The following is a 26,661-nucleotide window of genomic DNA, read 5'->3' as shown; positions in this document are numbered from 1 at the left end:
GATAAGCCTTAATTGAATTGAATTTTGTATTTACTTTAAAATTTATATAAATTTTTATCCTTATGCTCAGTTCCACAAATCAGCAAAAGTAGATTTACACTATAAAAGTTTTTATAAAAAAGAAAAATATTTTTATTTTTCTAATACATAACCAAACTTATATAGGAGTTATGCAAAATATGTATGACAATGGAAACTGTATTTTCATTAAGAATGTCATAACTTCAGGACCTAGTTTAAAGAGTGTAAAATCTGTCAAAAGTAGCTGCAATAATACTTAGATTATATAAATTAGGCAATAGATGTGGTTATATTATAGTATGGGTTCGTTAATACTAGGCACCCCGTTTACATAAGGTAAGTCAGGATGTGTTGATTGTAAAGTGCACAGTGACCAAAATATCACAGACACCTACTGTAACTAACGGGTATAATTAATAAAAGGGTAATTTGATCAATTTCAGATCGATTTAAATAGGTTTTTAATCAAAATTGGTATTCTAGGGTGAAAACACACACACATTTACTAACAGAAGATTATTAAACATTAAATTGTTGGCAATTTTCGACATCAAATACCCTAGTCTTCTACTTGAACAAAAAAAAAAACTATCATGCCAGCAATGAACCAAAAGATTATGGGCGGTATGAAATGTCAGAAATTGCAGCTGCCGCTTATACAATGCTGCAGTTTACAACAGCATTGAAGGCAGATTTCGACAAAACAGAACAGACTTTAAAACAAGCGAGATCTGTTTTGTTGGAAACGGCCGTGGATTGTCGAACGCAAGGCAGTTTCTTGAGAATCCGCGTCTGTTTTCGCCAACACACCCACTTTTGGCCACTCAACAGGCAGAACCTTGAATTCCGCCTGTCGAGTTGCAGATGAGCGGACTAAAAATGGCCCTGAATTCTGTCAGGATGTTCCGACAGTCAGAATCCCACATTGAATTCCCCCTATAACTTGTATAACGAGCAATGGAGGTGCTCTTCTTTTTAAATAGGCATAAATGGTAAAGACTCATTGGATAAAGGTTTCCACAAAAAGCATATTGCCTATGCAAAGTTATATTCCGGGATGTACACTAAATAATCATAAATCATGTAATGAAGAATTTTCTGAGTCCTTAGGTATTCTGCAAAATAGATGGCTATAATGTGAAACCAGATTCTGACTGGAAACCCTTGAGTGCCAAGTGAATTTGTGTGAAAATTGGCAAAAAAAACATTTTTATTCATCATAATGACCTGTAATTTTTACCTTATATAGAAAATATATATATTTTTTCCACAACATCTTTTATTTGAAGTCATAAAACAAATGTGAGTGACACTGGCATTTTTAGCCAATATTTGCACATCTCTCACAGAGCTGTTGGCACTCAAAGGGTTCAAATCAATCCAGTTTCTTGATGCATATGTGGAGTTTTAAGTTTAAGGCATTAGTTTACAAATACATAAGGATATTAAACAAAACATTTTAAATAGTGTTTGATAATATTGGTTTTGTACGCATTAGCAGTCATTTTCATCAACTTCCACTGGAGGTGGGGAGATTTTGTTAAACGGTGGTGATGCTGCTGAACCATTCAGTGCGCCAGTTTCCGGGACGGCCACTTTTACTTCAGTCTCTATCTCCAGAACAAGAGGAAAGCGTGACACTTCACAATGGATTTCAAATTTGCTCTCAGATTCTCCTTCTTCAGTCTCCATCATTATAAGAAACTCACCAAAGCAAATAACACACTTGGGTGGAAGAACAAACTTGTTCATGTAGTCCAATGGATAGTTGTTGACGTAAAGTTTTGTTTTCTTGCTGAGGTTTTTTATCTCAAATGACATTTTAGAGCTCTGCATAGGTTTGAAGAATTGCAAAGCAAACTGTAGCCGGGAGACTTTGTTATTTAACAGAGCGAACTTGCAGCTGTTCACGTCTCGTCCAAAGAACACGGTTTCCTCAGCCTTAATTTCTTCTCTTTTACATAAGTTAATGGCACTAAAGATTCTGCGGTCCTGCTGATCAGGATGGTGCATTCTCATGTTCAGGCAATACAGAGTCTGCTCTGTCTCCACATCATCGGCATCACTTGTACTGGCCATTCCTAAAAAATGAAATGGCAAGTCAGTTAAAAAGTTACAATTTGTGAAAGATGAGCGCAAAAAAAAATAAGAAAAAAAGATGTTTGAAGAGACAGCAAAGAAGAAAAAGATGAAAAGACAAAAAAGCACCTGTAAAAAGAGGGTTAATTAAAACAATGTTTACGTTCCTTTATAGGAGTGTTTTTGAAGGTCCGTGGGGAGCCCTGTCGCTATGCCTACCTCTATCCAGGCTCTGCGTGCAGCGTGAGTGGAGCTGGCGGTGATGTTTGTTAAAGCCGCGTCTATCTCCGTTGCTGCGGCGCGTCTCAGCGTTGCTTGATGTAGGGATCCCTGCTGCCCGTGGAGGAGAGAAGATACTGCCTGCTTCACCCCGCTACCAAGTCCAAGCCCAGCGAGAACTACATCAAGCGACGCTGAGACGCGCCGCAGCAACGGAGATAGGTGCGGCTTTAACAAACATCGCTGCCAGCTCCACACACGCTGCACGCAGAGCCTGGATAGAGGTAGGGATAGCGACAGGGCTCCCCACGGACCTTCAAAAACACTCCTATAAAAGGAGCGTAAACATTGTTTTAAATTTACAGGTGCTTTTTTGTTTTTTCATCTTTTTCTTCTTTGCTGTCTCTTCAAACATCTTTTTTTCTTATTTTTTTAGCGCTCATCTTTCAAAATTGTATCATTATAATTATTGAGCAGCTTTTACATTTTTAGCGCAAGTGAAAATCCCCCCGTTTCAGTTAAAAAGGTAATTTAGAGACGTTTTAGCAGTAAATTTAATAAGCTTTTATTACGTAAAATAAAAAGATTGCGATTTGCAAAAATGAAGTGGAGAGAAATGTATTCATCAAAAAGCAAAGTTTACCCTTTTATAATCATATGTTATATCATGGTCTGATCATGTATAGACATCTTTTTAAATAAAACAGTATTGCATCAACTGGCAAAAAGGGGTAACCATGAAGAAGGGGGTAGATAGAGATACAGATACATATATTTGCTAAACTACGCATGCACGCACACGCAAGCAATTAAAACTGCGGTCGCAGTTCAAGTAGTTGGGAGGACCCGGCATCCACTATTTAGTGGACACAGCAATTCAACAGTTGATCCAATAATGAATATATTTCAGCTTGCAACCCGAAATGTGATAAATGTCCACGGATTGAATGACATAGCCAGGAATTTTAATGCATTTAGCTGTCTAAACCCTGTCCAGTTGAGCTTGTTAAAAGAGATTAATGCAATATCAGAAGAACAGTTGAACTGCATCAACGGGCACCCATTACTTTGGGTTTCTGAAGGCGGAACAAAAACACCTTAAGCCAATAATTTGTGGATTTTAAGTTAGGAAAGAATGTGATGAATTAAGCTGGGAATATCCCGCTTTAGATAAAATGTCAGACTAAACAACTATTGGTACTTATGTAGTATCTGGACGCCCGATTATCACATCGCATCCGACCAAATCGCATGCGATGGACCCGATTTTCCATAGGATTCTATGGGAAAAAGGGTCCTTTTCATTCCCCCACTATCCAACTACACATGGAGTTGGATATAAACCTGTGGCGAGCGTAGCGAGGGGACGCGGATTCGTTAAAAAGTATTCCGCATCCCCCTCGCCACGCTTCGGGCTCGGTGGCTCGCTACGCTCGCCACAGGTTTATATCCAACTCCGTGCGAAGTTGGATAGTGGGGAAATGAAAAGGACCCTTTTTCCCATAGAATCCTATGGAAAAATCGGGTCCATCGCATCGCATGCGATTTGGTCGCATGCGATGCGATGGACCCGATTTTTTAATCGGGCGTCCAGATACTACATAAGTACCCAACTATTATCGGACAAGCTGACTCCCATCAGCTTTCATGGTCACACACTGAGATTAGCTTTTGTCCCTTGGTGAGTAGACATTTCCCTGTTCATCCCCAGTGGAGAAATGTTGGGTTGCTAGGCCTGATGAAGCCATAGGTGGATTTAGACCTCATGGAGGCCTAGGCAAGATACCAGTTTAAGGCCCTCCTCCTTCAAATAATCCAAAGCATTGTATTTTTGCTGCTGATTGCAGGTGGCATCCATAGAGTACCTTGGTGTGTGCACCGTCTACCAATAAATGTTCAGCTGCGTGAACATTGGTATTGCATACAAGTATGAAATCAGGCTCTAGTTCTTTGATAAGTAGACTTAATACCCGTGTCACATTTAAATTAAACTGACTGCCCACATACAGTGGATGAAAGTATTTTGAGTGTGCAAACATTTTTTTATCCTATCAAAAGGTACTTTTGAGAGTGTGATTAGGTCCATGTGATGTCTTCACAACACGCGGCAATCATGCAATGCTCCTTTGAGAACATTTTGGATGGCCAGGTTATCTTTATGCAGCCCCTTGAGACTTGCTGGGCCCTAGGCAGGTGCTTAGGTTGTCTTGTGGAAAATCTGCCTCTAGGAAAAGGACATACACTGCTCAATGCAGCCGATTAGCAGCTCACAAATGATCGGCTAATTTGGGCATGTGTGGTATCCTAAGATTCCACCATTATACTCACCTTAGTGATAAGGAAGATAGAACTGGATATGAATATAAATAATTAGTATTAGATGTGCTTTATAAATATTATTAAAATGTATGTATTTATTTAATTGATAGGGACTATATCAGAGGAGTGTTAAAATATGATTGATATCCATCACAGAGGAAATACATGTATGTTTTACTATAACCACTTAAATGGATTATAAGGAAGCTTTTCGCAGAAAAGGACATATCAATTCCCAATTCATTTTAAAAGGAGAAAAATACATGTTAACGAGGGACACCCCTCCAAGCAGGAGAAATGGACTGTCCGACTCTCCCTGCACTGGGGGGGGTGGGGGGGAGGGAACTTGCCGGGACCTTTGTGAACCTCTAATGCCACTGTTAATAAAGTTGGGGTGCCCGCGACTAGAGCGAGACCCCATTTTGCGCACCCAATCAGAGTTGATAAAAAAGAGGGGGGGGGGGGGCAGTTGAGCAGGCAGTGAAGTGCCTGAGGAAAAGGAAGAGAGCAGTGCGCACGTTTGTGTCAGACAGCACGGCACCATTACCGGGTCTTACCGGTCAACGGCAAACAGTGGAGAGCAGCGGCTTCTAGCGGTGGTCCCCAGAGAGTTTTCCGGAGTGGAGACGGACTGAAAGTGAAACCGGAGATAGCAGGGATGTCCGGCGGTGACGCGGAAGTCGTGGGACGGCCTCAGGTGGAGTCTGACTAGCTGGACCTGGATGAAAAAGAGACAGACGTGTGGTGAGTCCAGCCCTGGATAATCCTATATGGTAAAGGAGAGGCAGCTATCCCTAACCATAGTAGAGAGCAGAGGGTGCAGCCTTATTCATCAGGGAAAAAGCACACTACAACATAGTTATCCGCCTATTTACACTGCACTAAGCTACTAAGGGGCAGATTTATTAAGCTTGGAGAAGAGATAAACTGGAGATAAAGCAGAGAAAAGGTAAAAGGAGATAAAGCACCAGCCAATCAACTCTCAACTGTCTTTTTCAAACACAGCTGATTGGCTGGTGCTTTATCTCCTTTTACCTTTTCTCCGCTTTATCTCCAGTTTATCTCTTCTCCAAGATTAATAAATCTGCCCCTAAATAGTGACACAGTTATAGTCTGATAGAAAGACTTTATAATTCAGGACATTGTTCTATACATTACATATTACAGACAAGGGAGCTAGTTAAATTAGGCTCAATTTTCAGTGTTACTTACTTCAGAAATACTGCACACATCTAAGAGAAACTGTGCACATCTGCTATTCTGCGCTAGAGACATTAATCTGCACCGCTGTGACAACCCTGACAGAAATCACAACCGAATTCCTCTCAGACAACACTCTAGTGTTTTATGATAGCGGGAAAGGGGAAATTGGAAAGACAAGTGCACAGACATGGGAAATCAGTTAATTTCAATCCAAAAATGTGTATGTTAATCCACAAGTAATTGAAGTAAGATGGTAACAAAACCATATAGGTAAATCGGTGTGGAGGTGCACCCTTGAGAGTAAATACGTTAAAAGAAAAAAGGAAAGACTCTTGTTGGGGCACTCTTGGAAATGTAATTGTTATGTTAGGGATAGGAGTATTGTTGATGTGTACTGTAGGACTATACACAAATTGGAATAAGTTCTGTCAGTGAATCAATGGGCAGTATTCAATGAGAAAAATTCTCCGTGTTTTATGGAGAATTTGTGCTTTGTTCGCCTTGGACGGAGCATTTTGCTCTCCAAAAGCGAGCAACCCTATTCAATGTGAAATATTCTCCGTCTTTCTAAGTGATTTTCTCCGTCTCTCTCAGTGTAGAAATTCTCCATCTTTTGATGGAGATCTGGAATGTGAACTTTTAAACTAAAAGGTTTTTTTTTTTAATTTTGGTGTAAAAAAAAAATCACGTTTTTTTTTCTGTGAAGGGGCATGTTATTTTTATTCATGTGCTTATAGCACATGAATATATATTTAAAAAAATATTTTTTGAAATTATTATTTTTTTTTTTTTTTACACAGTGCAGCCAGCAGGGGGCCGGAGCGCTCGATCCGCTCATTAGATATTCATATATTCACTGCACCCGATCGTTAATATGCACGATCGGGTGCAGTGAATACTGGGTCCCCCGCTGGCTATAGTGGGGGGCAGCCTGTGCTGCCTGGGTCCAGGGGAGCCCACCTCCCCTCCACATTCCTCTGGAGCAGCCAGGGAGACTTTAATCTCTCTGGCTGCTTCCGTCCCCCGGCTCCCTGAAAGCTCCCTGCCGCGGACGCTCGTCCACTGCAGGGGTTAAGACTCACCGCGAGTGGCGGCGAGTCTTAAATACATTGAATAGTGGGAGCAGGAGGCTCCGGAACAGGGAGAATCTCCGCTAAAACACGGAGAGTGCATGGAGAGCGAAATAAAACGCTCTCCATGCACGGAGAACTTTCTCATTGAATACTGCCCAATGAGGAAGCCCCCCCAGGCAAAACGAACATTCAGCAGACCCCCCGCCATGCACGGTGGTCTCCGCAGCACTACTCCCAGACTTAGAGGCATTTCTCCGTCTCCCCTCTCTCCCTCCATGGAAGCCCCGCAGCACTGATCGGTCAGCTCCAGACGCCCTCATCCTAAAACCACTACTCAGCTACTCTCTACCCATATCTGATGCCGCTCACCCTCCCCCAATGCTGGTGACCTGTACATGGAGGGCACCAACGCAACAAATATAGTGGTAAGACTGCTCTTTCTAACGGGATACCTATAGTTCACTGCAAACTCTTACCCCACCGGCAGGACAGAGATGATCCTTGCACTGTGCACAGGGCCATCTTAACAGCAGTGTGGGCCCCTGGGCAAAGCAATGCACTGGGGCACTTAGCACCCCCCACCCCTAGGAGGGGAGAATGGGTATCAGTAGCAGCTTTGATGTCCCACGGGTGGCAGGGAGTGCTCTATCTTCCATTCAACATGTAACATAGAAACATAGAATTTGACGGCAGATAAGAACCATTTGGCCCATCTAGTCTGCCCCTTTTTTTAACCTTCAGGTAATCTAAACCCTTTTTAATCTTTATTTCTTTGTAAGGATATTCATATGCCTATCCCAAGCATGTTTAAATTGTTCTACTGTCTTAGCCTCTACCACCTCTGATAGAGGCTAAGACAGTAGAACAATTTAAACATGCTTGGGATAGGCATATGAACTGGGGCCCTTACCCATTCTCCCCTCCTAGGGGTGGGGGGGTGCTATCAGTTGCAGCTTTGATGTCCCACGGGTGGCAGGGGGTGCTCTATCTTCCATTCAACATGTAGGACCTGGAGCAGTAACTTCTGCTAATTACTCCTTTACTGCACAGGTGGTGGGAGGGTGAACACCAACGTGTGGAAGGGGGCACTGTGCTGAATTAAGGGTCACTGTGCTGAATTACATGGGGTAAATGACTTCCAGGGAGTAAAGGGGGGGGGGGGGGTTATACGCAGGGGGAGGGTTGGATAATGTAGTGGGCTTAATATAAGTCATTTTCCGGTGGAAGGGCAGCTTGTTTGACTGCAGATATCGCCATTATCTGGAAATAGATTTCTTAGCCTTCAGTAGTATAAAAACCTTTCAGAAGGTGCTGGGGACATGGGGATCAGAGATCAGGACTGAGCCTGAGCAATCCATTGACAAAAATATAAAACTGTACACCAGATGTTTGGAGCTGGAGCAGGGACCGGCTGCTGGAAGGTTGGGTACTTATGTAGTATCTGAGCGCCCAATTTTAAAATCGGGTCAGAAAAATCCCATGCGATCTGATGCGATTTTCCATAGGATTCAATGTTAACATAGTACTGTTCATTTCCCCACTATCCAAGTGGGCATAGAGTTGATTTTATAAAGCGTGGCGAGCGCAGCGCGCCCGAAGCGTGGCGAGCCCCGCGGATTACGCAAAATGTTTTCCGCTGCGCTCGCCACGCTTTAGAAAATCAAATCTAGGCCCACTTGGATAGTGGGGAAATGAACAGGACCTTGTTAACATTGAATCCTATGCAAAATCGCATCGAATCACATCGCATGCGATATCGGATGCGATTTTGCCGAAAATCGCGTCGACTCGCATCTGATTGTATGCCTTAAGGTAAGGCATACAATCAGAAAATCGGCAGCCCAGATACTACATAAGTACCGAAGGTTGATATCTCTGGTTCTGGGCATGATAGAGACATGCCGCTAGTGTCAACAGAGAGTCCCTGATTTTGGAATGTTCTCTGAGAAAGTCAGAGAGAACCTGAGAAATATGACTGGGAATTGCAATTAACAGGTCGGATTTGGACTGCTGCTTTGAAATTGGATATCTCCAGTTCCCCAGGGCCGATTTTCAAAATTCTGGTATCCCTGGAAAAAGGGGATCCTCAGCTATCAGCACAGCCCTTATACACCTGGGGCCCCTGGGCAAGTGCCCATTAAGCCCACACGAAAAGACGGCCCTGACTGTGCAACACATCAGGGTGTCCTTCCCTGCTTATGGTATAGTAGATAGCAGTCTAACTTATATCCCTAACACTATATCAGACTTGCTCACTCACAATACCACCAGCCCATTCCTATGTGATGGCAGCTGGCAGTGAATGACCAAGGTTAGTAACAGAAAGGGTGACTTATTTGTGGATCACCTTTTGATCAACATTGCTCTGTCAGGTATATAAAGTCGAACAGCAGAAGTCTGAGTGGAGACATACCAGGGAGGCTTATCTTAAATCTACATCTTTATTCTCAACATAGAGGGGAGACTGATACCTTTGAGACTTAATCATATACAAATGTGGACTACCTGTCTACCTGAATCAATGATATAGAATGATTCTATTTACCTTAAACCTGCGGAATATATTAACATATTGAGTATTTGAACTCAATATCTGATGATTGTTTTAAAAATCGGAGTACAATTTCGCTGGCTATCCATATTATTGTGAAATCTAAAAGACTAATATGTTTTGCTTTGATTGGAGTCTGGACTATTATGGTTTAAACCAGTGGTTCCCAACCTTTTTTGTCTCCCGTACCCCTTGATTAGGCTTTTCATTTATGAGTACCCGCTCCTGAAATTTTAGGGGGCGTGGCCTAAAAAGGGGTGTGGCTTAACAGGGGCAAGTCATTCTGGCAATGACAAGGAAAAAAAAAAGTGCAACCACTTGACCACAATATAAGCTCAGCCCATTCTGCGGACAGCATATAAAATAACAGAACCTTGTCAAATCTCTATTACTGAAGCAACAGACATTCCAACGGATCACGTTAGCCTTCCAATAGTGCCAGATACACATATGCCCCCAAAAGTGCCAGATACACATATGCTCCAATGGTGCCAGGTATGCCCACACAGTGCCAGAAACGGGAATGCCACCACGGTCCAGGTATGACCCCATGGTACTGGGTATGCGCCCACAGTGCCAACAATGCCCCTACAGTGCCAGCAACAAGTATACCCCCATAGTGCCAGCAATGCCCCACAGTGCCAGCAACAAGTATGCCCCACAGTGCCAGCAACAAGTATGCCCCACAGTGCCAGCAACAAGTATGCCCCACAGTGCCAGCAACAAGTATGCCCCACAGTGCCAACAATGCCCCACAGTGCCAGCAATGCCCCACAGTGCCAGCAACAAGTATGCCCCACAGTGCCAGCAACAAGTATGCCCCACAGTGCCAGCAACAAGTATGCCCCACAGTGCCAGCAATGCCCCACAGTGCCAGTAACAAGTATGCCCCACAGTACCAGCGATGCCCCACAGTGCCAGTAACAAGTATGCCCCACAGTGCCAGCAATAAATATGCCCCCACAGTATTTCCCAGCAGAAGCACACTCACCATGGACGCTGCTGCTGGGGAGAGGACAGTCCAGTGTCCCCCTGCTATGTAGCTGCCGCCGCTGCTTCTCTCATGGAAGGAGAGTACAGCACACTGCGTATCTCTCCTTCCCTTCACTGTGACTGGGCGGCCCGCAAGCTCTGATTGATTGGCGGACGGGCGGCCAATGCACTCTCCTCCCCTCCAGCAACCTGTCTGATTGCCGCGGCCTCCATTATAGGCCGGGCTGCCGCGTACCCCCGAGCGTGTGGACGCGTACCCCCAGGGGTACGCGTACCACAGGTTGGGAACCACTGGTTTAAACCATGCATGTCCAACGTTGGCCCTCCAGATGTTGTGAAATTACACATCCCAGCATGCTTTGCCACAGTTTTGCTATTAGAGAATGCTAAAACTATTGCAAAGCATACTGGGATGTGTAGTTTCACAACATCTGGTGTGTAAAATAACCATATTTGTATCACAATTGAGCAACTTCTCACAACCTATTGATGGCCCTTGAGAATAAAATTGAGTGTTATTAACGCTAATTACCACAATCAAAGGCACTGTAACATCAATGTTGTATTTGTGAGTCAGATATTACACGGAACAAGTGGTACTTACCCAGTGGTGTAGCTAAGTTTTGGGCGCCCCCCGCCGTTGGGGGGGGGGGGCATCCCCCCCAATCCCCCGCAGCCTTACCTATCGCGCTGGTCCCGGCGGCTCAGTTCTTTTGCTGAGGACCACCACAAAATGGCCACCCCCATACAGCAGACAGTTTCAGAGAACTGTGTGCTATATGGGGGCGGCTATTTTGTGGTGGTCCTCAGCAGAAGAACGGAGCCGGACCAGCGAGATAGGCAAGTCTGCTGGGGATTGGGGGGGGGGTTACTATAGCACCGCAGCCCCCGGCGCCTCCACATGCACAGCACCCCCCCCCCTGTGTTGGCGGGGGCTGCGGTGCTATAGTTACGCCGCTGTACTTACCATTGGATTAACTTGAATTCCTGTCATCTACAAATTTGTGTACCACTATTTACGTTATCTAAAACCAATACTATAACGATAACATCTTTTCTGCATAAATGAATGTCTGCACCACCGCTTTCTCAATAAATAAACCCTGAGCAAACCATCTGTATACTATCTAGATACAAAGTACTGGCAGACAAAATAACATTATTTTCTTCTTTATAGTGGTACTGATTATTTGATACACTTTATGAAGAAACTCAATTGGCAGTCTACATTGCCTCATATCATTCAGCAGGGAGTCAGATTTTTTTATCTGATTCAGAACACCCTCCAATATTTGTGTACATATTTAATATTTTGTGTGTCATTATATGTGTGTGAGTGTTAGTACGCCTATTTTAAAATAAAGTAATAAAAGCCTAGTCTAAATAAAAGCAACTATAAAGGGTTTTTTCCCCATTCATTTACTGACAATACTTATTCCAATTTGTGTATAGTCCTACAGTACACATCAATAATACTATCACTAACGTAACAATTTAATTTTCATTGGATATTAAAAACAATTTTACTGTACTACCAACATCCTCTGTATTATGTGCAGACAAGTCACAGACAAAAGAAACCCTTGAGCACACCGTAATGCCTGGTACACACCAGAACGATCCTGATTGTTAGAAGATCGTTATCAGATTGTGCGATGGTCACATGATCTGTTGGAGCACACGATCTGCATCCAATCCGATCTGAGTCTGTATCTTGTTGAATGGGTCTTTTACAGATCCTACCTGCAGCAGGTAAGATCTGTAAAACAACCAAACGACAGTGGGGACACGCATCGGATCTAAACATGCCCACCTACATACAATTGGTCAGAATTGGACCCAGATTGATGGGATTGAGCCCTAATCATTCTGGTGTGTACCCTATATAAGCATAAAGCAGGGTTGGTACAGCATTTTGGACAATAACTTCCATGGGTTGTGAACTCCACCCTGACAAAGTACCAGGTGCGGCAGTCATTTTAGGTGCTCTGCGTAGGATTATCCCTAAAAGAAATTACCCAAAATGGGTGATTTCAGTGTATTCTCAGGTCCATGTATTTTTATTTTTCATCCCATCCACAAGTGCACCAGATAAGGCAGCCATGGTGGGCACACTACGAATGTTACACTGTAGGAGGCAAGCCATACAAGGACCCAATGCATATTTTGAAAAACAAATACTTTTGTAGTATGATCAACCCTGCACAGAAACATCCACGTAACCCACATCCTGCCCTAGTGTTCATTCTAGCACCCGCCAGCTTTGAAAACCCATGCAGTTCCTGTTCCCTGCCTGGGGTGTCGCTGTCTGCTGTAGTTCACCACTGATATGCAAACCAGATCTGTGCTAGAAACTCCATAGCAGACAGCGACACCCCAGGCAGGGAACAGGAACTGCATGGGTTTTTAAAGCTGGCGTGTGCTAGAATGAACACTACTGCCCACAGAGAAACCATCTGGGTGCACTGCATAGGTCAGCGCTGGCAGGTAGTGCAATATGTGGTGGTACACATTATTACAGGAATAGCACATGGTGGGGTAGATGTATACTGCTTGGGAGGGGGGAGAGAGAGAAAATAAATGAACACACCTTTGCAGGGGACTAACGACAGGTAAATGTTTATAAATCATTTTACTAGAGTCATCAATGTCCTGGTCTCATGAGAGCAGTACAGGTTGTTATGAGAAAGTGGGGAGCACATTCAAGTATGGGGGAAGTGTTGCTAAAATTGCTATCTTAAGTGACAGCTTTAATACAGAATCACAACATTAAAAGAGACAATATTACAGTAGAAGGTAGTTGCCAGTATCACAGTTGTGGATTACAAATACTTTATCCAAAATTTGCAAATTTAGAAGAAAAGCTCACCTTAAAAGACTCTGTTTGAAGCTTTAGCCTGATAGAAACCCCCGGATTCTTCTCACAAAGTGATTCTACAACAAGAGATGAAAGCGCTTAATCCTTTATTGACTGCAGTACTGCTAAAAAACTGAGACTATGGGAAAATAAAAAAAAAAGTTATTATTATTATTGCGCAATAATATTCTAAAGTAATAGTTAATAGTGTTCATTAATGGTTATTCTGCATGGTTATATAAAAAAGTATATTGCATGAATTGCCTGTACTGTTGTAATAATCTTTAAGCAGCCCATACACGGTCCGTTTAACGGATCTGTTTGGGACTTAATTAGCACACATCGGATCGGATCCCTAGTGCATGCACTGCGATCCGATCCGATGTGTACCTAGTACAAAAAGTATGTGCAGCACATACTTTTTGTACCGTACTATGTGATGCGCGGGAGCGCGCATCGCATAGTACAGAACGGAGCCATACACAATGGACCGTGTATGGGCTTCTTTACTTTGTAGTGAGAAACAGGTATCCACTCCCACTACTCTACCCAAAATAGAAGAATTCCTGCAGGAGGTTGTCTGCAAAAAAATAATTTGCAATCACTTTATTTCTTTTTTCCCCAAAATTGTTTTATTACAACGAGTGAAATATAACAATAAAAAGTTTCATTATATAACAGTTTACAATGAATACATTTTCAATTTTTCTCTTTCCATACAATCAATAGTGAGTACGTCTACAACTAAACTAACAAAAAGAAAAAGGAGGTTTGAATAGTAATGAATTATCATCAATAATAAATGTAAACTAATGAACATATAAGAGATAAGTTGTCTAGATGTACAGTCAAACAGTCATTTCCTATATACTTAGGTCTTGTATAAACAGTGTTCAATAATGTGTCTTTTTTTTTTTGTACTCCTCACTCAACGGCGTTCATAAACATTTAAAAAGAGGAGAAGGAAAAAGAAAAAAGAGGAAGGGGAAAAATTAAAACAAAATGGAGAAGGGGGAAGAGAAAATACGAGGAAGGGGGAAACATTGGTGGATCTTTTAAAAGTAGTCTGGTCTCATACCAGAGATTCATGTGAAAGCAACAGCTTGCAATCACTTTATTTCTTAAATTAAATACTGTGGGTCTCGGCATGTGCATGCAACAATGTTAAATCAAAATAATGCGCAACATCCTCAAATATATACGCCAAGTACCATTTTGTTATGTGTGAATATCTCTATACTGATACATATTTTGAAAAACGATTGTAATATAAAACCAGTTTGTATTAAGCACCTACTAGAATTATAGAAATAATACAGTATGGGCTATAAAAATGTACTGGAGTCTGGCAGGTTTTAGCACTGCCGGGAGTTTTCGCATGCTGAAGTTGCTTTGAGGAATTAATAAATCTAGAATATCTAAGACTATGGTTTTATGTGGCAGCAAACTAACTAAACCCATATTATACTATATAGCAGGGCTGGGCAATTGCGGCCCTCCAGATGTTGATGAACTACACATCCCAGGATGCTTTGCATTAGTTTTGCTATGTGGCCATGCTGAAACTGATGCAAGGCATGCTGGGATGTGTAGTTCATCAACATCTGGAGGGCCGCAATTGCCCAGCCCTGCTATATGGTGTATAATATGCATATACTATACATATTATACTCCCAGCTTACTGCTGGTTATGAATAACGGTGGGGCATAGTAAACCTGTTTTCCATACTGCTGGTTCAGCAGACTAAACTTGGAACAATATAAACAGAAACCAAGGGGACTTCTCACTCATCACATCGGAAAGATGCAATTTGTCAAGCTGCAACATTGAATAGTATGCATACTAAGGTTTCCTCCATGTAAAGCCCTCAGCTGTTCTGTGTCACGGGTTTAGTGGGAGGTGCATCCCACCACAGTAAACACTGACTGGAATTTCCCACACATTTAATGGTATATGAAGAAGAATGAGCAGCTTAGAAAAAAAATTCCAACATACTTACTGATCCAGGTTACAAAATTCAGGCACAGGCTACAGCGTTTAAAACGCTAATACATCTATAAACCTTTTTTATTTTTTTAATTATAACCATAAAAAAAAAAAATGTATAATTGTTACAACCATTATCTTTTGGAACTCATCACTATTTTTATTCTAGATCATTATTTGCCAATTGGAGCTGCTTTAAGTGAGATTTCTCAATCTATGTATTTACTGCACACATTTCTAAAAACATTAAGGGGCCAATTTAATACGGGTGCCGACAGGCATTTACCCGACGTCGGGATCCCGACTGTCAAAACAACGGCAGCCGGGTTCCCAATGGCCACCGGCTATTTTCCCTCGTGGCGAGCCACCGTGCCTGCAGCGAGCCCGCAAGGGACTTAGTTGCGCTCGCCATGCTGTCTGAGTCCGGCCAGTCGGGATCCCGACGTCGGGCTAATGACTGTCGGAATCCCGACTGTCGGACCCCTGTACCACACCCTTTTGATTTAACAGATTTTCTTTATTTTCCGTCATTAGCACATTATAAGGGTACAAAGAACAACAAATAACAATGTGCATATGGATGTAAAGAGACATATATATAGTACAGTGAGCAATAATTTCCCTTGAGTCAGTAAAAATAAAGGAGTAAAGAATGTATAAGTATAATCAGAGGTAGAACTTGGGACCTCTAATGGTTCCCGGTGTTATTTATCGATTCCTCTACATTTCAATAGGTATCATCCACATTAGACAAATATCTTAACTCTAAAGGGTGGGGTTATTCAACCAAGTAGACAAGACATAGGGAAGACACAAGAGGGAAGAGAGAGGGGTGGGGGGCACTGTATTTCAATTGAACTAATTCAACTTATAGAAAGCTCTGGAATACTATTTCTATGAGATAATGCATTGGTACCAGAGAGGTAGTATCACACCCTTTAATACATGTAGCCAATGCCCAGAAAACACAATTTGGGGGGGTTTAGCCGCAAATATTACGTACCGCTGTTATGTATCAAGGAGGGACCACTCTGATCCCTGCTGAGATCCCTCCTGCCACACAGCTATTGCCATTCTTACGGGTTACAGACCACACTACTGGTGGGGCAGTGCGGTCAGCTCTAACCGCGCAAGCGCAGACCACCACCCTGCACCCGGCTGAGCGCATTACAGGGATGGGCGCCTTTCGGAGACCATGTCCCTGTATGTGCAGTAACATACTTCCGGATGTTAGGATCGTATATTATAATGTGATCCTGGGTGGAAATATTCAGCCCAAATCACATTGTATATGTGATCCTTCTTAAATGGAGCCCTAAATCAAACAAAAAAAACCTCCTAATACCTCTTTACGACCTGGGATTTTCCCTGTTTGAGACCCCCTTTCACACTACTTGACAGACCTGATTAATTCCTGGTCAGACATATTATGGGCCAGATGTATCAAGCTTCAAAAAGTGATAAAGTGGAGAGTGATAAACAACCAGCCACTTTATCACTTTTTGAAACTTGATACATCTGGCCCATAAGATGTTTTAAAGGCCGTGTTGTCATGAGGTGACGGTTTGCAGGCACACAATAATGAGGTCATGCAAAAGTGGGGGCAGGCCAAAATGGACTGGGTTGCTTTACAATCGTTAATAATTTCCATTCCATGTATCATATGCCAATAAAAATATATACCAGATTTCCTTTTCACACACTTTTTATTGAAAGAATAAAAGTTTTTTTTTAGTAGTAAAACATGTGCGAAAGTCTTTCACATATCTTGTAAACAAGGCTCTTCACTCTATGGACCTGATTCAGATCTGGTCGCTAAGCTGCATATACTCGCAGCCTAGTGAACAGGTCAGCGCCGCCCTCCGCCCCACCGAACACCCACCCCCGCGCCAGCATGTAATGGGAATGTGGACGAGAACACATACCCTTGCATGCGGCCGAAGGGGAGAGGAATCATTTGATGGTTGGTGGCCAGAGATAGATTGGTGTCCTCTTCGTAAGTAAAAGACAGTCTGAACTGACTTATATTTCCGCCGCTGATCGCCAAACACGGAGCGGGCGCTGACATGAGCACGCAACGCCATGCCTGCGTTCCCAGGGGAACGCCCAGCCTTTTCTTGGGGACACCCATAAAACGCTGGGTGTTCCCCTGGTGCCTTTCAGACATAACAAAAAAATGAGTTGATACATTTTTGTATGCACTAAAACCCCCTCCACCAGGGCACCGCTGCAGAGGAAATTGCCAGTTTTTGCTGGTCATACCCTATAGAAGCCTATAGATTTGGCTTACACTTGCGGAACTGCTGTAATACTTTTCAAATAGTTGGTAAAATAAAGGAAGCCTAGCAGTAATTTTTACGTGGCCACAACAACGAATGATAGAAGCCCGCCACAGTACATCGGGGTACAGGGAGTATGCTATGCTAGCTCCAGGACTCAGGACACGGCCCCGGACACCAGCACAACCGGGCTCCTACGTACAGCGTAAGCTGATCTCTCTACACGGGGTAACGCATACATCTAGTTTACGGCGCAGCAGAGGGAAGCGCTTACCTTGCTCTTATCAGCGTCTCCTCTATACAAGCAGCAGACAAGTAATGAGCTCTGCGGGTGAGTCACAGTGTTATTAAAATACACCGAGCAGCAGCCCCGTCCTCCTCCTACTGATCACACCGCATCCTGCCCCCTCCCTCCTTTCCTCCGCCTCAGTGTCCCTTCCGGGAAGTCAGCGTGTTCAGCAACAGGAGCGGAATGTGGCGTATAACTGTAGCCACTGGCTCTGTGCATTCCCCTGGCAGAGAGCGATGTAGCCCGTGCTGAGGACCTGGTGTACGTGGTAAGCAGCTCATGGACATTTGTTATACGGAACCTAGGGGCTAACTCATCATGGATAGGGATGGCCATCGTTGCCTTTGCCATCGATGGCAAAAGTGCAACTGACCATCGATAGTGTATAAATATTCAATGGACGACCATCAATGTTTTTATATATCGATGGTCATCCATTTTCTTTAATTGAAACTATTCGTTTAAGCTTGACATCGATGGTGGGAAGCCATCTGGTTCTCCCCATCGATGGCAAAACTATTTGACATTGGCCATAAACCATCGATGATTTATAATCATCGATGGTCGATGGCCATCCCTAATCATGGATGGACCGCTGGTATACGGTCGTTAGGTCGACACCATTGAGGTTGATATGAATTTCGTCAACCACTGAAGGTCAACAGAGCTTAGGTTGACACAAGAAAATGTTGACATGGCTATTGTCAACATGGTCAAAAGGTTGACACAAGCATTAGGACATCCCCAAATTCTGCAACAGTAAAAAGATGGACATGGGTTTTTACTTTTATTTTGCGCCGACCATACACTAGAGCACGGGTGTCAAACACAAGGCCCGCGGGCCAAATCCGGCCCGACAGACCTCGTCATGTGGCCCGCGTTTGAGAGGTTTTTTTTGCCCTGCAGGCGGCCATGTTCCTGTGGTCTTTTAAGATGTCTGCGGCCACAGGAACATGGCCGCCGGCCTCCACGGCTACGTGGAGGAGGGCCCGGCAGCCTGTTCCCTCTTATCGAGGCAGTGGCAGACGCTGGGTGGGGACGTCATGACGATGACGCCTCCCACCCACGCGTCTGCAAAGAGGAAGCAAGGCAGGCCGAGTCGGGGGGCCGCAGCAGGACAGGCCGTGGCGCAGAGAGTGGAATTGAAATTACTGGAGCCGCAGCAGCAGTAAAGGAGCCTGAGGGATAAAAAACAGTAAGTTACATAAAAACAATATATCTGGTGGTGGTGTCATGGCATTACTTTTATATTATACAGGGGGAGCAGCCTGTGGTGTCATTGCATTATTATTATACAGCGGTAGCAGCCTGTGGTGTCATTGCATTATTATTATACAGCGGGAGCAGCCTGTGGTGTCATTGCATTATTATTATACAGCGGGAGCAGCCTGTGGTGTCATTGCATTATTATTATACAGCGGCCCTTTGAGGGTGACCAAACTGCTGATGCGGCCCCCGATGAATTTGAGTTTGACACCCCTGCACTAGAGTGTGGAGGGTGGATAGAATAGTGTCTCCTCACAGTTTGACTGACAGAAAGCTGCATTTGCGGGTGGACACTTGCCGTTTTCTGTGCATGTCTGAATAAATGCACGTCTGTCTAGGTGTTTTCAGGGTGGGCCTATGACGTCAGCGCCGCCCTCGTTCAGCTTGTCTCAGTCGCAGGGTCAGAGCTACTTAGATGTCCTTTTGATGGTTTGGGAATTGCGCAAGGATTTGCGAGATGATATCAGTTACGTAAATTTACACAGGCGAGTTTTTTATTTGGGTCTGGGCTGCTAAATGGATACAGTGATATGACCATCGGTCATTAATCGCAATATCTGGCTGTTTTTCTATTGCACATAGTGGCTTCGTAGATATATGGGGTTACGGTATAAGAGAGAGATAATGTCTAGGTCGACACCTAAAAAGGGTCAGCATACCATAGATCAACATAGACAGAAGGTCAACACAAGCTTAGGTTGACATGAGCATGGTCGACATGAGTTTTTCACGTTTTTGGTGTGTATGTGTAATAACCAGAACATGTGGTAATGGATATATAATAACTTAAAAAGTGAACTGTAATCCCTCATAGAGGAAATAATATATCAGACTCTCACAGAGAGTTACTTGAATAACAGATGCTGTTATGTGAAATGGTACACCCCTCAATGGAGACATATTAGACTGGTCGGAATGGATAACAAATGCATAAGGACTCCAGACTATCCCAATTCTCCTGCGCTGCAGGGGGAAACCTTGAGGGGACATTATGGTGGCAATTGAGTATTAATAAAGTTGGGGTGCTCGAGCCCCACAACTACGTGCCCATGAACTGTGGGGGTCGCGTGGGGAGACATATAAGAGGGAGAGCCGTTAGGAGCGGGGATAGTCGGTTACCAGGAGAAGCTGGATGTAAGCAGAGCTGCGCTGCCACATCGGGGGGAAATGGGCGTGATCACGGAGCGCTGCACGTAGGGCGGGAGCCTCTGGCGGTCCCTGGCGTGATGGGAGCTGCACGGTAGCTGAAGCTGTGCAGCTGCGACACTTGAGAGCCTGTGGACGGAGGAAGCTCGGAGAGACTGGCCGTGGCCAAGCAATGAGAGAAAGCAGCGGGGAGTGAGAGAGACGCCAGCGATATACGCATGTGAGCGCTGAGGGCACCGGTTGCTATTTGGCAGAGAGACGGAGAAGGAGGTAGTGACGCGGGCTGAGTGAGCGAGGCGGTGGCTGGCGTGTCTAGGGCTAAGGGTGTGCCCAAGCCCGAAGCCGGAGACGGTAACGCTGTGCAGCGACAGAGAGGAGAGGAGGGTCGGCAGAACTACCTGCGGTGTTGTTTTAAAAGCGGGATCGAGAGGAAGCGAGGGAGGAAGGGCGCTGCTCCCCAGGTTAGCCCTAGTCCAGTAGGGCTGCCTGGGTAGAAGCGGACGGTCCCCCTACCCTCACACAGAGGATCCGAGCAGCAGCAGGATACGGATTGGTGGAGCAGGGTAAAGGGTTCCACTCCTCCTCTAGGCTAGAGGTGGGGCGGGCAGAAGATCTGCATCAGGCCCGGTTGGTGGCCCTGCTCCCTGGGGTAGCCCTTTTGCCGAGTGGGGCTACCCAGGTTGTAGCGGGAGCCCCCCTCTCCACCCTCAAAGAAGGGATATAATCATCAGGTTGTGATCAACCTGCCAGTACAAGCCGCCGAGGATACCCCTCAACTCCGCATAAGGTACCGTGACTTGAATATAAGTGATAAGTTCTGTGTTTGAGGCCCCAAGGACCGTGTCTAAGTTGAAAGTAAGGACGGGTTAACCTTGCGGTGGCAGGATGGGTAAGACGGGCCAGGCTGCGTCGGCAGCTAAAATGGACAAGTTTTTAAAGTCCTCTGGGGGATCACAGAAAGTTGGGAGTGGGGACCCTAGAGATTCTATATCACCAAATAAGTCCCTGAGTGGAAACCAGGGCCCCACAGAAACTAGAGGGGATGATCCGGTACAAAAGCTACTTGAGGCGATCAGTGCCAGTGAAGCCAGACTGGTGGGTAAGATTGAGCAAACCCAGTCAGAAATAGCGCTGCTAAGACAATCTATGCAGGCTATGCAAAGCAGAGTTACAGAGGCTGAGACTAGAGTATCCAATTTAGAAGATGTACAAGGCCCGCTGGTGGAGAAAGTGAAATTCCTCTCTGGAGCGGTAGAAAAAATTCAAAATAGACTGGTGGAACTAGAAGGGAGATCCCGCAGGAATAATATAAGAATAGTGGGAATACCCGAGAAAATGGAAGGAAACGATCCAGTGGGATGGGTGGAGGGTTGGTTAAAATCTCAGATTGGAGAAGAAAATTTGTCTCCCCACTTTGTTGTTGAACGGGCACATCGGGTCCCCTCTAAACCTCTGCCTCCAGGATCTGCACCTCGGACCTTAATTATAAGGTTGTTAAATTTCCGGGACAGAGATAATATTCTGAGAACCACCAGATCAGCCAAACAAATTGAAATTAATGGCTCAAATGTCATGTTTTTCCCAGACTATGCCCAAGCAATTCAACAGGAGAGGGTTAAGTTTGTGAACATCAAGAAAAGACTGAGAGACATGAATATGCAATACTCTGTATTATTTCCAGCGAGGTTGAGGGTTGTAAATGATGGTCAGTCACACTTCTTTTCCAGCCCAGAGGAAGCGGTACGATGGCTGGACGGTCAGAAGCTACCGAGACAAAGGAAGGGGACTTAACATGGATTAAATAAAGACTTTCATATCCCCTCCTTATTTGGGGCTTTAAGTCTTGAGAGTGATATTTGATCTGAAATGATAAGCAAACGTATACACCTGGTTTTTTTTTTTTTTTTTTTTTTTTTGGTATGCAAGGTGGCGGTAATTATGTCTTGGGTAGTGTGTATTAAAAAGTGGGATGGCATAAGGAAATATGTGACTGCTCAAGGAAGATAAGATGATAAAATGATAATATGGTGTTGATGTCGCCAGGGATGTCGTGTGTAGTTGGTGAGCCCAGGGAAGGGGATTTAACGTGGACTAGAGATAGACTCCTATATTCCCTTCGTACTTGGGGTTTTAAGTCCCGAGAGTGGTATTTGACCTTAAATGATAAGCAATCGCACATACCTGGTTATTATGTGTTCCCCCTTTTTTTTTTTTTTTTTTTTAATTTTCAAGTGGGGTAATCGAAAGATAATTATGACCCGGGAGTATGTATAAAATAAATGGGTAGAGTTAAGGAAATTAGGTGAATGGTCAAGGTTGATATGATGTTAAACATTGCCAGGGACGCCGCGTGTAGATGGTGAGCCCAGTGAATATGCCCAAGGGGGGGGGGGGGGAGGGGGAGGGGGGGTTATGGATTTTAGGTGGGGGAGTAAGGGGATGTGGGTGGGGTGTGAAGGGAGTAGGGAAAGATATACCTTGGTGGGGTAGGTATATAGGGTGGGGGGTTTGGAGTGGGTTGGTGTACGAATGTATTTTGGTAAAGGGGGGAGGACACGGGATGGTACATATTGGAAAGCTAGAGTACTGGGTGATGATGTATTTTTGTGTCTGTAGCAGTAATGGTGGTTAAGATAGTATACTGGAATATCCGTGGTCTGAATGACAGATATAAGAGAGCGTTGATGTTTAATCATATTAAGGGCCTAGGCCCGGATGTTGTATGTTTAGCCGAGACGCACCTGTTGGGCGACAAGAATCTGGCCCTGAAAAGAGCCTGGGTGGGGCAAATGTACTACACAAACTTTTCAAATAATTGTAGAGGGGTTTCACTGTTAATTCATAAAAGGGTACCATTCAAATGTATGAGGTGTGAGGTGGATACTGAAGGAAGATATATTTTTATTCAATGTCAAATGTTTAATGTTAACTATTGCTTGTTAGTGGTGTACATACCTCCACCTTTCCATTATGAGGTACTACGGAAGGCCGTTGAATTTGTGGCCGGGTCTGAGGGGTTACCTGTAATATGCATTGGAGATATGAACAATGTATTAGACCCTGTCTTGGACAGGTGGTCTAAGGGGGGGTCCCCAAAAGTAGGAAATAAGGGTTTTGATAAATTTTGCCATGATATTGGATGGTTTGACTGGTGGCGAGATGTACACCCTGATGCTAAAGTATACTCATGCTACTCGCAAACGTTTCAATCATTCTCCAGGATAGATATGGCCCTGGTTAATACGGACATGGCAAGAGTAATAGATAATGTGCAATATGGTACGAGAGGGATCTCTGATCATTGCCCCATTGTCATTACAATACGGCAAGAACAGGTGTGTGGCTATAGGGCATGGAAGTGTCACCCAAGCTGGCTTGAACAAATGGGGTCCAGATCAGAGGTGGAGGAGGAGTGGTTAGAAATAATTAAGTCTAATAGAGGATCAGCTGGACCGGACATAGTATGGGATACTGGCAAGGCCTTCATTAGAGGGATATTGATAAAAAGAATTGCTCATATAAAAAATAGATCCAAGAGGGAAATTAGACAACTGCAGGAGAATGCTAAACAACTGGAAATAGAATATACACAACAAAACACTCAAACAGCTAGAGAAAAATGGGCAGAGGCAGTTCAGAAGTCCCTTGAGGAGGAGCAGAGGCGCACAGCTAGACAAGAGGCATTCAGAGCACATAGTAGATACTCGGAGCTGGATAGGCCGGGTAGTTACTTGGCCCATCTGGCGAAAGGGGACAGACAGGGACAGGGAATTATGAAGATCCAGAATCAATTAGAGGAGGTAGTAGTGAGTACCCCGGAGATTGCACAGACTTTCGTGAGATACTATAAAGAACTATATGCCAAAACCACGATAGGGGATAGTGAACAAATAGAAAAATTGGTACTTGTTTCCTATCTGGGCGCCCACTAAGTTAATTGAGCACCATGCTATTCTCCGTAGTGAAATCTGATCGCATCGCATCGTACACATACACGATATTGAACGATGCGATGCGATGCGATGCGATCCGATTCGATTTCCCATAGGAAACAATGTTAAATGGCTCAATTTAGCCAAATTATCATAGGAACAATAGTAAATGGGCCAAAAACACCCCTGAACATTGAAATGTCCCCCCAAAAGTAGTTGACGCCACCCCACCATCAACGTGAACCCGAAGCGTGGCGAGCGCAGCGAGCCCGCGAGAGGCGGCGGTACGCGTCCTCCGACCTTTTCATGCCCTACTATCCACTAGGGCGTGGAGTGAGAATAGAATAGTGTGGCGAGCGCAGCGAGCCACCGAGCCCGAAGCGTGGCGAGCGCAGCGAGCCCCGCGAGGGGACGCGGATACCTTCACAGGTAAACGCGTCCCTTTGCGGGCTTTCCAGGTGTCCGCGTCGCCATGGACACCTGGGAAGCCCGCGAGGGGACGCGTATAACTGTGAAGGTATCCGCGTCCCCTCGCGGGGCTCGCTGCGCTCGCCACGCTTCGGGCTCGGTGGCTCGCTGCGCTCGCCACACTATTCTATTCTCACTCCACGCCCTAGTGGATAGTAGGGCATGAAAAGGTCGGAGGACGCGTACCGCCGCCCCTCGCGGGCTCGCTGCGCTCGCCACGCTTCGGGTTCACGTTGATGGCGGGGTGGCGTCAACTACTTTTGGGGGGACATTTCAATGTTCAGGGGTGTTTTTGGCCCATTTACTATTGTTCCTATGATAATTTGGCTAAATTGAGCCATTTAACATTGTTTCCTATGGGAAATCGCATCGCATCGCATCGCATCGTTCAATATCGTGTATGTATACGATGCGATGCGATCCGATTTCAGTACGGTGCCGTACGTAGAAAACCTGGGCGCCCAGATAGGAAACAAGTACCGAAAAATTTCTCTCTGGGCTTGAGCTCCCAAAAATAAATCAGGAGGAGAGGCTCGAATTGGAACAGCCGATCAGGGTAGAAGAAATTAAAAAGGCTATAAAGATGTTAAGAATTAAGAAGGCCCCGGGATTAGACGGCCTACCAATTGAATTATATAGAATGTTGGATACCCCGATGCTTCAAAAATTAACAGATACACTAAATGACTGTGTACAGAGTGGCAGGCTGCCTCAGTCTATGCAAGAAGCAGTAATAACTGTAATATTGAAAGATGGAAAGGACCCGTTGTTACCTGAGTCTTATCGACCAATATCTCTTCTAAACTCGGACGGTAAAATTTTGGCCAGAGTATTAGCTAATAGGCTAGAGAAGGTTACAAGGAAACTGGTACATAAAGATCAAACAGGGTTTTGTAAGGGGTCCTGCACGGCTGTTAATATCAGAAGGTATTACACGTATACACAAATGAAGAGGGGTAGTGTTGGAGAGGGAGGGGTGGTCTCACTGGACGCTGCTAAAGCGTATGACAGCGTCGAATGGGACTACCTGTGGGAAACCTTGCGGAGATACGGAATAGGGCCAAAATTTATTAAAAACATTCAATTAATGTATCAAAATCCAAGTGCCAGGATACAGGTCAACGGATATGTGACCGAGGCCTTTTCCTTGGCAAGGGGAACCAGGCAAGGTTGCCCCTTGTCCCCCATGCTCTTTAATCTAGCGATAGAGCCGTTGGCCTGTGCCCTGAGACAGGATGAAATACTGGGGAACATGGGAGAGGGTAAATTGTTATCACTGTACGCCGATGATATAATGATTTTCCTGGCGGACCATAGGAAGGGCCTCCCTAGGGTATTGGAGAAAGTAGAGGCATTCAGTGAAGTAGCGGGAATTAGGATCAATTGGACCAAATCTAATGTGATGCCACAAGTAGGTATATGTCAGAGCAACAACGATACTGCCAGAGAGGGAATGATGTTGAAGTGGGTAAATGATATAAAATATTTGGGGATTCAAATCTCAAACAAGCCAGAGGAGTTTGGGAGGTTAAATCTAGATCCATTAATGAGGTGGTATAAAAATAAAGCAAGAACCTGGGTGAGGTTACCACTTTCTGTAACAGGAAGAGTCAATCTCATTAAATTAATAGTACTTCCCAAAGTTTTATATGTGGTTAGACAGGCACCAACCTATATCCCTAAAAAATTTTTTAGTACTCTGGATGGTGTGACATCGTCGCTAATATGGGGCAGGAAAAGACCAAAAATGAGTATAGAAGCGCTGTCCAGAAATAAAACCCTGGGTGGCCTAGGCCTTCCCCTCTTTAGATATTATTATATAGCCGCACAAATATGGCAGATCAAAGGTTGGATATTAGGAGACTGCGAAGAAGGTATAAACAAGTTGGTGGAACAAACAAAGTTAAATTATACCCCCAAACAGCTGTTAATAGGTGGGAAAGGGGGTAATGCACACACCACATTAATATCCCAGGCTG

The 26,661-nt window shown here is 44.5% G+C and overlaps 2 protein-coding genes across 3 annotated transcripts in view; one reads left to right on the top strand and one right to left on the bottom strand.

Annotated features, from left to right (window-relative positions):
• Positions 1-465: 465 nt before the first annotated feature.
• TIFA (TRAF interacting protein with forkhead associated domain) lies at positions 466-18,142 on the bottom strand. 2 transcript variants are annotated; one of them, XM_083174540.1, is made up of 4 exons: positions 17,856-18,142; positions 13,328-13,454; positions 5,196-5,356; positions 466-2,102 (listed from the first exon to the last, which is right to left on the bottom strand). In XM_083174540.1, exon 4 carries the CDS (start codon positions 2,098-2,100, stop codon positions 1,516-1,518), a length of 585 nt encoding a protein of 194 aa, XP_083030666.1. In that variant the 5' UTR covers positions 2,101-2,102; positions 5,196-5,356; positions 13,328-13,454; positions 17,856-18,142; the 3' UTR covers positions 466-1,515. The 2 variants fall into 2 exon arrangements, with proteins under 2 accessions (XP_083030666.1, XP_083030665.1); XM_083174539.1 differs by having other exon boundaries at positions 13,328-13,392.
• Positions 18,001-26,661, top strand: part of ALPK1 (alpha kinase 1) — a 150,174-nt gene continuing 141,513 nt past the window's right edge. Inside the window, exon 1 of the mRNA XM_083174538.1 lies at positions 18,001-18,138. The gene's annotated coding sequence lies outside the window, so the exon portion shown is untranslated. The remainder of the gene's footprint in view (positions 18,139-26,661) is intronic.

Source organism: Crinia signifera, chromosome 1 (genome assembly GCF_055691185.1).
Source record: "Crinia signifera chromosome 1, ASM5569118v1, whole genome shotgun sequence".
NCBI lineage: Eukaryota > Metazoa > Chordata > Amphibia > Anura > Myobatrachidae > Crinia > Crinia signifera.
Note: the sequence above shows the minus strand (reverse complement) of the source record. Positions and strands in the feature narration are given on the sequence as shown.

Bases quoted from the DNA above. Each gene is read 5' to 3' on its own strand.
- TIFA (XM_083174540.1), bottom strand. From the start codon at position 2,100: ATGGCCAGTACAAGTGATGCCGATGATGTGGAGACAGAGCAGACTCTG.